The sequence below is a fragment of the Oncorhynchus keta genome, chromosome 34 (assembly GCF_023373465.1).
Source record: "Oncorhynchus keta strain PuntledgeMale-10-30-2019 chromosome 34, Oket_V2, whole genome shotgun sequence".
Taxonomy (NCBI): domain Eukaryota; kingdom Metazoa; phylum Chordata; class Actinopteri; order Salmoniformes; family Salmonidae; genus Oncorhynchus; species Oncorhynchus keta.
In genome coordinates, this window is record NC_068454.1 from 63,208,844 (window position 1) to 63,221,466 (window position 12,623).

At 45.4% G+C, this 12,623-nt stretch overlaps 1 protein-coding gene across 8 annotated transcripts in view; it reads right to left on the bottom strand.

Annotated features, from left to right (window-relative positions):
- Positions 1 to 6,329: 6,329 nt before the first annotated feature.
- Positions 6,330 to 12,623, bottom strand: part of LOC118367514 (chondroitin sulfate proteoglycan 5-like) — a 40,775-nt gene continuing 34,481 nt past the window's right edge. The window contains exons 4-6 of one of the 8 annotated variants that reach the window (XM_052494386.1): positions 12,125 to 12,200; positions 10,209 to 10,265; positions 6,330 to 7,183 (exon numbers count right to left, since the gene is read on the bottom strand). In XM_052494386.1, the coding sequence (XP_052350346.1) occupies positions 7,013 to 7,183; positions 10,209 to 10,265; positions 12,125 to 12,200 (304 nt within the window). In that variant the 3' untranslated portion in view covers positions 6,330 to 7,012. Of the gene's footprint in view, positions 7,184 to 8,490; positions 8,593 to 10,208; positions 10,266 to 12,046; positions 12,204 to 12,623 lie in introns of all 8 variants that reach the window. The other 7 variants (XM_052494385.1, XM_052494391.1, XM_052494389.1 and 4 more) reach the window with 7 other exon arrangements.

Here is a 12,623-nt window from a genome sequence, read left to right on the forward strand (position 1 = left end):
ATAATTTTGCACGCCCAATTTTTCAGTTTTTGATTTGTTAAAAAAGTTTGAAATATGCAATAAATGTCGTTCCACTTCATGATTGTGTGCCACTTGTTGTTGATTCTTCACAAAAAAATACAGTTTTATATCTTTATGTTTGAAGCCTGAAATGTGGCAAAAGGTCGCAAAGTTCAAGGGGGCCGAATACTTTCGCAAGGCACTGTACATAACGCTAAGCATGATGGGATGTGGATTTCTTATTTAACTCAGGAACCACACCTGTGTGGAAGCACCTGCTTTCAATTTACTTTGCATCCCTCATTTACTCAAGTATTTATTTTATTTAGCCAGTTACCTGTACCATCCAGCTCTTTACATATAACCTTTCCTTCTACCCCTAACCTCCATTGCAGCCGTACATTGATCTACACAGGGCAACACATCAGAGAAAGGCCAAACTCTGTGGTGTGAATAAATGTATATTTTTTCCCTCTCTCCTTTCTTTGGGGAAAGTGGGAGTAGGATTTGACCTCAGTGTGGTAACGTATGGGCACATTTCCATCAGAAAGGCTTCTCTGATGATCGTCTGCATTCCAGACATCCTCATTAATAAACCAGAGTAATGGTTCAATCAGACATAACTCACCCACCCTGCCTTTTAGTTATAACACTTCCATCAGACATAACTCACCCACCCTGCCTTTTAGTTATAACACTTCCATCAGACATAACCCACCCACCCTGCCTTTTAGTTATAACACTTCCATCAGACATAACTCACCCACCCTGCCTTTTAGTTATAACACTTCCATCAGACATAACCCACCCACCCTGCCTTTTAGTTATAACACTTCCATCAGACATAACCCACCCACCCTGCCTTTTAGTTATAACACTTCCATCAGACATAACCCACCCACCCTGCCTTTTAGTTATAACACTTCCATCAGACATAACTCACCCACCCTGCCTTTTAGTTATAACACTTCCATCAGACATAACCCACCCACCCTGCCTTTTAGTTATAACACTTCCATCAGACATAACCCACCCACCCTGCCTTTTAGTTATAACACTTCCATCAGACATAACTCACCCACCCTGCCTTTTAGTTATAACACTTCCATCAGACATAACTCAACCCTGCCTTTTAGTTATAACACTTCCATCAGACATAACTCACCCACCCTGCCTTTTAGTTATAACACTTCCATCAGACATAACCCACCCACCCTGCCTTTTAGTTATAACACTTCCATCAGACATAACTCACCCACCCTGCCTTTTAGTTATAACACTTCCATCAGACATAACTCACCCACCCTGCCTTTTAGTTATAACACTTCCATCAGACATAACTCACCCACCCTGCCTTTTAGTTATAACACTTCCATCAGACATAACTCACCCACCCTGCCTTTTAGTTATAACACTTCCATCAGACATAACCCACCCACACCCTGCCTTTTAGTTATAACACTTCCATCAGACATAACCCACCCACCCTGCCTTTTAGTTTTAACACTTCCATCAGACATAACTCACCCACCCTGCCTTTTAGTTATAACACTTCCATCAGACATAACTCACCCGCCCTGCCTTTTAGTTATAACACTTCCATCAGACATAACTCACCCACCCTGCCTTTTAGTTATAACACTTCCATCAGACATAACTCACCCACCCTGCCTTTTAGTTTTAACACTTCCATCAGACATAACCCACCCACCCTGCCTTTTAGTTTTAACACTTCCATCAGACATAACTCACCCACCCTGCCTTTTAGTTATAACACTTCCATCAGACATAACCCACCCACCCTGCCTTTTAGTTTTAACACTTCCATCAGACATAACTCACCCACCCTGCCTTTTAGTTATAACACTTCCATCAGACATAACTCACCCACCCTGCCTTTTAGTTTTAACACTTCCATCAGACATAACCCACCCACCCTGCCTTTTAGTTATAACACTTCCATCAGACATAACTCACCCACCCTGCCTTTTAGTTATAACACTTCCATCAGACATAACTCACCCACCCTGCCTTTTAGTTTTAACACTTCCATCAGACATAACCCACCCACCCTCTTTTAGTTATAACACTTCCATCAGACATAACTCACCCACCCTGCCTTTTAGTTATAACACTTCCATCAGACATAACCCACCCACCCTGCCTTTTAGTTTTAACACTTCCATCAGACATAACTCACCCACCCTGCCTTTTAGTTATAACACTTCCATCAGACATAACTCACCCGCCCTGCCTTTTAGTTATAACACTTCCATCAGACATAACTCACCCACCCTGCCTTTTAGTTATAACACTTCCATCAGACATAACTCACCCACCCTGCCTTTTGCCTTTCAGACATAACCCACCCACCCTGCCTTTTAGTTTTAACACTTCCATCAGACATAACTCACCCACCCTGCCTTTTAGTTATAACACTTCCATCAGACATAACCCACCCACCCTGCCTTTTAGTTTTAACACTTCCATCAGACATAACTCACCCACCCTGCCTTTTAGTTATAACACTTCCATCAGACATAACTCACCCACCCTGCCTTTTAGTTTTAACACTTCCATCAGACACACCCACCCTGCCTTTTAGTTATAACACTTCCATCAGACATAACTCAACCCTGCCTTTTAGTTATAACACTTCCATCAGACATAACCCACCCACCCTGCCTTTTAGTTATAACACTTCCATCAGACATAACTCACCCACCCTGCCTTTTAGTTATAACACTTCCATCAGACATAACTCACCCACCCTGCCTTTTAGTTATAACACTTCCATCAGACATAACTCACCCACCCTGCCTTTTAGTTTTAACACTTCCATCAGACATAACTCACCCACCCTGCCTTTTAGTTATAACACTTCCATCAGACATAACTCACCCACCCTGCCTTTTAGTTATAACACTTCCATCAGACATAACTCACCCACCCTGCCTTTTAGTTATAACACTTCCATCAGACATAACCCACCCACCCTGCCTTTTAGTTTTAACACTTCCATCAGACATAACCCACCCACCCTGCCTTTTAGTTATAACACTTCCATCAGACATAACCCACCCACCCTGCCTTTTTTATAACACTTCCATCAGACATAACTCACCCACCTTGCCTTTAGTTATAACACTTCCATCAGACATAACCCACCCACCCTGCCTTTTAGTTTTAACACTTCAATCAGACATAACTCACCCACCCTGCCTTTTAGTTATAACACTTCCATCAGACATAACTCACCCACCCTGCCTTTTAGTTTTAACACTTCCATCAGACATAACTCACCCACCCTGCCTTTTAGTTATAACACTTCCATCAGACATAACTCACCCACCCTGCCTTTTAGTTATAACACTTCCATCAGACATAACCCACCCACCCTGCCTTTTAGTTATAACACTTCCATCAGACATAACTCACCCACCCTGCCTTTTAGTTATAACACTTCCTGCCTGCCTTTTAGTTTTAACACTTCAATCAGACATAACTCACCCAGCCTGCCTTTTAGTTATAACACTTCCATCAGACATAACTCACCCACCCTGCCTTTTAGTTATAACACTTCCATCAGACATAACTCACCCACCCTGCCTTTTAGTTTTAACACTTCCATCAGACATAACTCACCCACCCTGCCTTTTAGTTTTAACACTTCCATCAGACATAACTCACCCAGCCTGCCTTTTAGTTATAACACTTCCATCAGACATAACTCACCCACCCTGCCTTTTAGTTATAACACTTCCATCAGACATAACTCACCCACCCTGCCTTTTAGTTTTAACACTTCCATCAGACATAACTCACCCACCCTGCCTTTTAGTTTTAACACTTCCATCAGACATAACCCACCCACCCACACCCTGCCTTTAAGCTTTAACACTTCCCAGCTGCTCTATGAGCTTTTCTGCCAGTCTGTGTGTTTGTGTATACTTTGACTCTGTGCAATTTTGTGTGCTTCGGGTGTGTATGTGTGCGCTCGTGACTGTGCGTGCGAGCATGTATGTTTGTCTGTGTGTGTATGTGTTTGCGTTGGCCAATCCTGAGGCTCCCTGTGGAATTCACACACCATCGTTCCACCACATCCTCAGCCAATGGCAGTGTGCGGATGAATCCAACATCCCAGCAGGCTTAGGGAGGCAGAGAAAAATATTGACACGCCCTCTTTGTGCCCTCTCTTCCCCCCTTACCCCTCTCTCCCTACCTGAAGTGTGTCCTTCCTCTCTCCTCTCCAGATAAATGATTTGGTAAAGGTGAGCAGGAGTGCATTCATCGTCAGAACGGTGTAAAAATGCTATAAGAACACAAAGTGGTGTTAATGTCAGCTAGAGAGAGAGAGAGAGAGAGAGAGGGGGAGTATTGTAAGGGGGTTATGTGGAATCAGTGTATTTAACGTCAATGATGTATAATATATCTATTATACATCATTTTCTGAGTCTCAGCACAATGCGACACAGTCTGGCTGTTCTAATCGTGTGTGTGTGCGTGTGTGTAGTCGTGTGTGTGTAGGTGTGTGTGTGAGAGAGAGAAAGAAAGAAAGAGAGAAAGAAAGAAAGGAATGGTGAGGTCATTGAGTTGGTCCTCTCAAGCTTGGACCAAAGCGACAGAATTGGTTTCCATGGCAACGGTGCCCCCTCTGTCTGAGGCTGCATTTGTAAAGACCCTCCAGCAACAGGGAGGAGAGGAGCGATAGGAGAGAGGCGAGAGAGAAGAGGAGAGAGAGGGCTGGGGGAACGATGTGAAACATTTTCTGGAGAGAGAGGGGGAATAAGCCAGACAGAGAGGGAGAGAGGTTGATGCCAGAAAAAGAGATATAAAGGGAACAAAAGGGAAAGAGGGTGGGGTGGGGGGCTGTATAAAAATATATTTCGAAAGGGCGAACGGGTTTTAGAGGAATAGAGATAGACCTCTATCTCAGTGCCCAGCTCTCTCAACCACACCATCACCTCTTGTCCTGTGGTGTGATGGACACTGTGCTCTCTCTTCCCAGAGACAAGCCTGAACACACACGCACGCATGCATGCATACACACACACCCCCATACACATGCACACAGAAACACACACAAACAGTCAAACCCAGAGTGGCCCCCAGGGAAGGGAGTCATCAAGTTTCATTGGTGTTGATTGGAGATAAAGTGGAAATGAAAGAGATGAGGGTAGAATCATAACAGATTCATTGGAGAGTTGTTCGGTCTGCTAAAATGCCAAATAACAATCCCTAATGTAACAGACGTCAAGCTGTTCCATAACAAGTACCACTTTCTCCTGATTGGTCTCACACCAAGGCTCGAACCCAGGCACAATTGAGGAGCAAGTTGCTGAGCTCTAGCTCATGCAGGTTGAGTGATTTTATATTCCCTGTCCATCCCAAGGACACACAAACGTTTCAGCTTTACACCTTCTTCAGTGTGTGTATGTGTGTGTTTGTGCAAAGCGTAAACATTTTGTCTGAGAAAGGTGCAAAGCCAATAGGTCTTCTCGTTTGAACCACGTGTGCTGTGTTGTTCTCTGACATTACAGAGACTGAGGGAGAGATAGAGAGAATGTGTTAAGTGCTGTTGTAGCTGCTTGTCTGCTGTTCATTCCCATAGCCAAACTTTTCCTCTGTAGTGGTTTGAATATTTCTCTGTCCCTATTGATGGGAAAGGGTTCCTCCATCCCCCATCCACGCAACCAAAGGTCCCACAGCCTGAGAAGGGCCCTACAATACCAGACTCTGTCCAATCAGTCTAGAACTCTCTCAATGATCACTCCGACAAAGGCATGGCATCGGAGAGGCCTCCTTTGAGACTCATTGAGAATGCTGTCCGGTATGAAAAATGACGTGTGAACGGGGAATGTAACATAGGGTGTGTGTGTGTGTGTGCACGTGTGTGTGTAAGGAAGAAAGATAGTTATTTGTGTGTTTGGCATGAGTGGTGAGAGAAGAGTTTTCTTTTTGTGTGTTACAGCTGCAGTTCTGTGAGAACGCAAACTACAGGATCCATGCAAGCTGCAGGTGTGTGTGTGTGTGTGTGTGTGTGTGTGTGTGTGTGTGTGTGTGTGTGTGTGTGTGTGTGTGTGTGTGTGTGTGTGTGTGTGTGTGTGTGTGTGTGTGTGTGTGTGTGTGTGTGTGTGTGTGTGTGTGTGTGTGTGTGTGTGTGTGTGTGTGTGTGCGTGCGTGTGTGTGTGTGTGTGTGTGTGTGTGTGTGTGTGTGTGTGTGTGTGTGTGTGAGCGCAACCTAAGGAGCTACCAAGATGTAATAAGCCATGCAAGAGTTGGAGAGGGAAAGGGACAGTCTTGTTCAGGAAAACACAGGGACAAAGGTGTCATGTTAAAAAGGTTTATTTCAACAACTCAGATTTTGTTCTCTGTTTTGAAGTCTGTATTCCCAAAAAAGTACAAAATAAAACAAGTACATCAAAGGATTAGAAATCACATCAATGAAAACGAAGACACATTGTGTTGTTTCTTTTATATCAATCCAAGCATTTTTTTCATATATTTATACATACTCACTTAATTAGTCAGACAAACATTGAAACCTCTCAGTAACTTTTATATTTTTTACAATGTTTAACTTCTTTTTTAAAACTCCATATGATTTTTTTCTTTTTACAAAATACACCAATGCAGGCAGGGGAATTATGAGTGTATATGTGAGTGTGTGTATGTACATATATGTGTGTGTTTGTGTGTTCTGGTGTGTCGGTTTGTGTGTTCTAGTGTGTGTATGTGCGTGCGGGCAGGGGGTAAGGGGGAGCAGAGTGACAGCAACGAAGGGGCAGGGCAGCGAGGCAGGGGGGCGTGATTGGGCGTAAGGGGTCGCTATAGGCGGTGGCAGGTCAGGGGGAGTTTCAGCTGGGGTGGTGTGGGTTTTTTTTTGCAGCGGCGTGGGCCGCTCGGTGGCAGTGTTGCCGTGTTGTAGACGGTGGTTGGCTGGTGGTAGCAGTTGTAGGCGTGGTGGCTGGGATAGAGAGCAGGACTGGAGCTCTCATCCGGACCCAGGCTTCTACATCATGTTGTTCTGCAGTGAGTTTACCTCCGAGGAGTTCTCCTCGCCCAGTACCTTGTGGTTCTCGTGTTTGGGGGTCAGGGAGTTGTGGATGTTCAGGGAGTCGTCCTCCTTGGGCACCGGGGCCTTCACGGGGTCCTCCAGCTTGTTCTGGGCATTAGGATCATCCTGCCAGGGACGGAGGACAGATGGACGGAGGGAGGAGAAAACACAGTTAGGCCCACTCAGTCAGACCGCACAAAACGGTTATAAACCAAACCCTCCCTCTGGTCTACCATGTGGTCTTTTGTTGCATCCTGTAATTGGGACTGTCACAGCATTGGCCAATAGATGGCCTTCAACCAATCAATTTATAGACCCTTATAGACAGACCACTGCTATTGCATATTTTCATTCCCTTAAAGAGATGACAATATCTGAAATACCATCTTAACATCTTCAAATATTAGAGCCTCTAACTCCACCTGTTACCACCCCTCTCCCCTCCATCCCTCTCTGTAATCCCATTTAATATATTGTTTGGATATAAATATCCCAAAATCCGATATTATCCTCACACTACCTGACTATCCGTCAATGGAAGAGAGCTGTGAGTCAGCTAACTGTAAAAAAGACCCATGTACGTTGGCCGTGGCTATCCAATTGTTTCAACATCATGCTCTCTTTGCACATTTGTTTTGGTTGAAGTGACATAGAGGTGATTGGAGAACTGTATGAGCGACTCCCTCCCACCCTTCATAACCCACCAACAAGCACCCCATCCGTCCAACCGGGAAGCGCATGCAAAACCACATGCAAGAACCCCCCCTCCATCACTCATCCAGCCCCCTTCACCTCGCTACTGTCCCAATTAAAACACCATGAGCTGTGCCCTCATTGGCGTTAAACACATTGTCCGTGGAACCACCTTCATACATACCTACAGTACAGCTGGAGCTGGAAAAACAATGCATTAGGAGACAACTCTGTTTCACTTCAAATCATCCTTTTGGCTGCATTTAATTAAGGTCAAGAACAAGAATGGATTGGCATTCATTTGAACCTGATATTCCTAGCCTGTTAACCTCATTAATATTGCATAGTTTCATCGACCCTGCTGTGTTGAGGTAGAAGTGTCTGCCTGTGCTCAGGCTGACTGACAGACACACACATGCACACACATATACAAACACACACGCATATACACACAGTCACACACACGCACGCACACACACAGGCACGTGCACACACACAGGTACGCGCACACACACACACACAGGTACGCACACGCACACACACACGCACGCACGCACACACACACACACACACACACACACACACACACACACACACACACACACACACACACACACACACACACACACACACACACACACAGGCACGCGCACTGCAGACCCTGAGGGCTGTGCCATTACGAAACAGAGCTGAATGCTTGTTATTCAATGGCACACAAAAGGGATGGCGAGAGCATTTACCCATTGGCTGATGGCCTAGATAGTAACTTCGGGCAGGACGTGGGGATACGTCACTTCCATGGTTACAGGATAGGGGCCATCTTTCCTTCCGTCAGCGTGAAACTGGAAAATGTGTTTGTTTGTTTGCTGTTGTTTTCCATTGTATTGGGGAACGAGGGTGAGAGGGACTTTGTGGGGAGTTTTTGAAACAGAGATATACGGGGTGTTGAGATGAAGATGAAACATGGACAGATCTTTGTATCCTTCCTGCTTTATGCCTATGTCTGTATGTGTGTGTGTGTGTGTTTCTGTGTCTGTATGTGTGTGTGTGTGTGTGTGTGTGTGTGTGTGTGTGTGTGTGTGTGTGTGTGTGTGTGTGTGTGTGTGTGTGTGTGTGTGTGTGTGTGTGTGTGTGTGTGTGTGTGTGTGTGTGTGTGTGTGTGTGTGTGTGTGTGTGTGTTCAGAGTTGATGTGAGTGTGTCTGGAACAACAACTTTGTGTGTGTGTGTGTTCAGAGTTGATGTGAGTGTGTCTGGAATTGCGTCTTTGTGTGTGTGTGTGTGTGTGTGTGTGTATCTGTGTATGCGTAGTAGAGGAAGGACACGAAGAGGGTGGGACAGGACTGAGTCAAACGATTTGTTACAGATAGATAGAGAGCCTCAATGGTCTTCACTGGCACGGCACAGTACAGTATGGCTCAGCACAGCACAGCAAAGCACAGCCTACGGGGCAGGACTGGACAATAGGGACACCGGTACTATACATCCCGGGACTTTAATCCACAGCACAGGACTGGCATGTCAACATTACAAGGACATGTCAGTATTATGAAAACATGTTGCTAAGTATCAGTACAATCCTATCATAATCACTTTATCAATGTAATATTAATTCAATCAATACATAGCACATAAACATATACACGTATGAATTACTCTAAATATAGACGTTTACTTATCATCTTTATCATTTTGTCAATTGACTGAGTTAGAATGGAATTGACACAATATATGCTGTAAACCAGCATGGTCCATAAAATGACAAGTATTAATGTTGATAGGAGATTAAGGGTAAACGGATACAATCCACTGCACTCGGTCCATGTAATGCTGAAAATAGAGAAACTATTCTCCCAACAACAATATTTCACTCTCTAGTTGTATTATCTGTGTTTCTGCATATATGATTGTGTTTTTATACATGTTGGAGTGTGTACCGTTTCTGACCGTGTGTTTATCTGAAGAGAGAGTCTCTGTCTAACGAGATTCCTCTGGTTTCAGTCTACTGCAGTGTTTTCTCTTCTGCTAAGAACTCATGTGGGAAGGGTCGATATCCCCTTTCTGAAGGACACTACAAGGACAAAATCGTACTGTTACTGGACTGCTACAATGCTTATCTCTGTGCCATTTAACCTAGATAAGACTGTACATTTCACATTTTAAATTCTGTTTATTTCGTAGTTGTTATTTTAAGAGCCCACAATATGTAAAGATATGTATCATGTCTAAAATCAGCATTTACTCGAATCCGGAAATGATCCATTAAGAGGTAATGGCTAACTTAACTTAAAAACTGACTTTAGATCAGCACTTAGAAGTAACAGCACTTGGTTCTGACTAGCCAAGTTTGGGGCCGTGGATTGGTCCGTTGAGTTGAGAGAGGGTGAGTGACAGGGTCACAGTACAACGAGAGCCGTTTAAGGAAGAGGGGGACGGGCCATCTGAGGGGGGTTATCTTACCTCACTGTCGGGCTCCTCTTTGGTCTTACACTCCCAAGTGTATCTGCTCATGGTTTTCTGAAGGGGGGGAAGAGGGTTATATACATAACATCCTCAGAGAGAGAGAGAAGAGAAGAGGAGAGGAGAGGAGAGGAGAGGAGAGGAGAGGAGAGGAGAGGAGAGACCTAGTAAGGGGAACTTCCTAAGGATGATAGCTGATATTCCCAGCTCACATTGAGAGGTAGAGACTGTCTTGCCCATATAAGGACACTGAAGGATTTGTCTCAGTAACGATGGTGCTTTGTGGCCTTGACATTACCATAGTAAATGTTAGATGAAACTTTTCTGGGGGTACCGTGTTGACATAGAAACACAGGGGTTTTAGTTCATGAACTAGATGGAGGGATTTGAGGTATTGGTTATTCACAATATTAATTTATGTTTTCTGAGGTTTTTTAGTAAGAAGTATGTCTCTATGGTGTTGACTGTTCTCTGCAGATGAATCTACATAGTATTTTAATGGACCTTTTTTCCAGATACTCTATCCTGGTGCTCTATATGAACTCCTATGGATAGAGAGATGTACTAATACGTTGACTTAGAGCTGTAGAGCTAAGCTGCAAACCCAGGTTGAGACTCAAAGAGCAGAGCTATCCTGTTTCAGTGATTAGAAGATGTCTGGAAGATGGGGGTGTTATATGGTGTTTTATTTGGTTGTGGATGATATTGGGTTGTGGTTACGGTTAGTAGTGTTCTGTATCATGGTATGAACCACTGCAATATGATGCCCCCCAAGTTGTCGCTATATTATATTTACAGAAACATTATCGCAATTACCCGGAAGGAAGAATAACACTGCATCTACAAACAAACAAAGAAACGAGCAAAAGAAAGCTAAGTGAAGCAATTTGCTTGTGGTTATACCAAGTACGACGACCAGAACTATTTGATGAGTTGTGAGATCTTATGTCGTAGCACTACTTCTACTCATGCTGCTACGACCATGTTAGCGCTATGCTACCCCATGCTTCCGTTAGTTGTGCAGCTAGGTCTATACTCTCCCCGCCACCTACAGGCAGCAGGGGGACATTGCATCTCAAATGCTTAACCTGACTTAATAGCCCCGCCCACCGTGCACACATCTCGCACACCATCCGCTATCAACCTGATAATAACCCCATAAACTAAATGCATTTAATGCCCCAAAGCTCTATTATCGACCAATCAAGAGACCTTCACTTTTCTAACCTATCCAGCCCAAGTCAGGATAAACGAGTGAAACAGACGGACAGAGATACAGAGGCAGAGCGACGGACAGGCTGCTGCAGCGGCTGACATGGCCACCGGGGGGGGGGGGCACCATGTGAGCGATAGAGCAGGCATGCAGTGACATACCGATCGAAGGGAGAGCAGATCAGGGATAGATGGGGTGGAGGGGGTTACAGTGAGGGCTATAGGAGTTCTCTCTTGGTCAAGTCTTAGCCTAGGCAGATAGGCAGAACTGACCACACCACCGGGTCAGGCAGATGTATAGGTAAGATCAACTTATTTCACATCTGCAGTGTGTGTACATGCATGTGTGTTTTTGTGTCACCTTCAAGTGGGATCAATAGCTAACAAAAAAACTCAACCAATAACTGACAATAAGCAATGCACAGTAGACTTTACAGCCACGTTGTTGCTATGGTAACAGTGTTGCCTCAGTAACCGGGAGTAGTACTACGCCTGTAGACTTGTCCCATAGCGAAGGAGAACGCCCCCACTGTAACACCCGCCTTGTACCCCGGAGAGGTGACACTCAAGCCCATGCGGAGGAGGGAAGGAAGAAAAGGGTGAGAGAGAGACGAGAACCACGTTACCTGACAGATAATGTTATCATAGTAAGCCAAAGCACGGGCATGAGGGACGTTAGGAGGGGTGTCGCACAGTTTCCTTACATTTGGGTGGGAGCCCTCAGCGATGGTGGACAGGGAGAAATTATCATTGTGCTGCTCCGATGGAGGCCGGTACTTACTGCTGGGAAGAGGAGGAGGACAGGGAGGGGACCAGAGACGAGAGGAAGGGAGGACAGGGAGGGGACCAGAGACGAGAGGAAGGGAGGACAGGGAGGGGACCAGAGACGAGTGGAAGGGAGGACAGGGAGGGGACCAGAGACGAGGGGAAGGGACGACAGTGAGGGGACCAGGGAGGACAGGGAGGGGACCAGAGACGAGAGGAAGGGAGGACAGGGAGGGGACCAGAGACGAGAGGAAGGGAGGACAGTGGGAAGGGGGACCAGAGGGGACCAGAGAGAGGAAGGGAGGACAGGGAGGGGACCAGAGAGAGAGGAAGGGAGGACAGGGAGGGGACCAGAGGAAGGGAGGACAGGGAGGGACCAGAGGAAGGGAGGACAGGGAGGGGACCAGAGACGAGAGGAAGGGAGGACAGGGAGGGGAC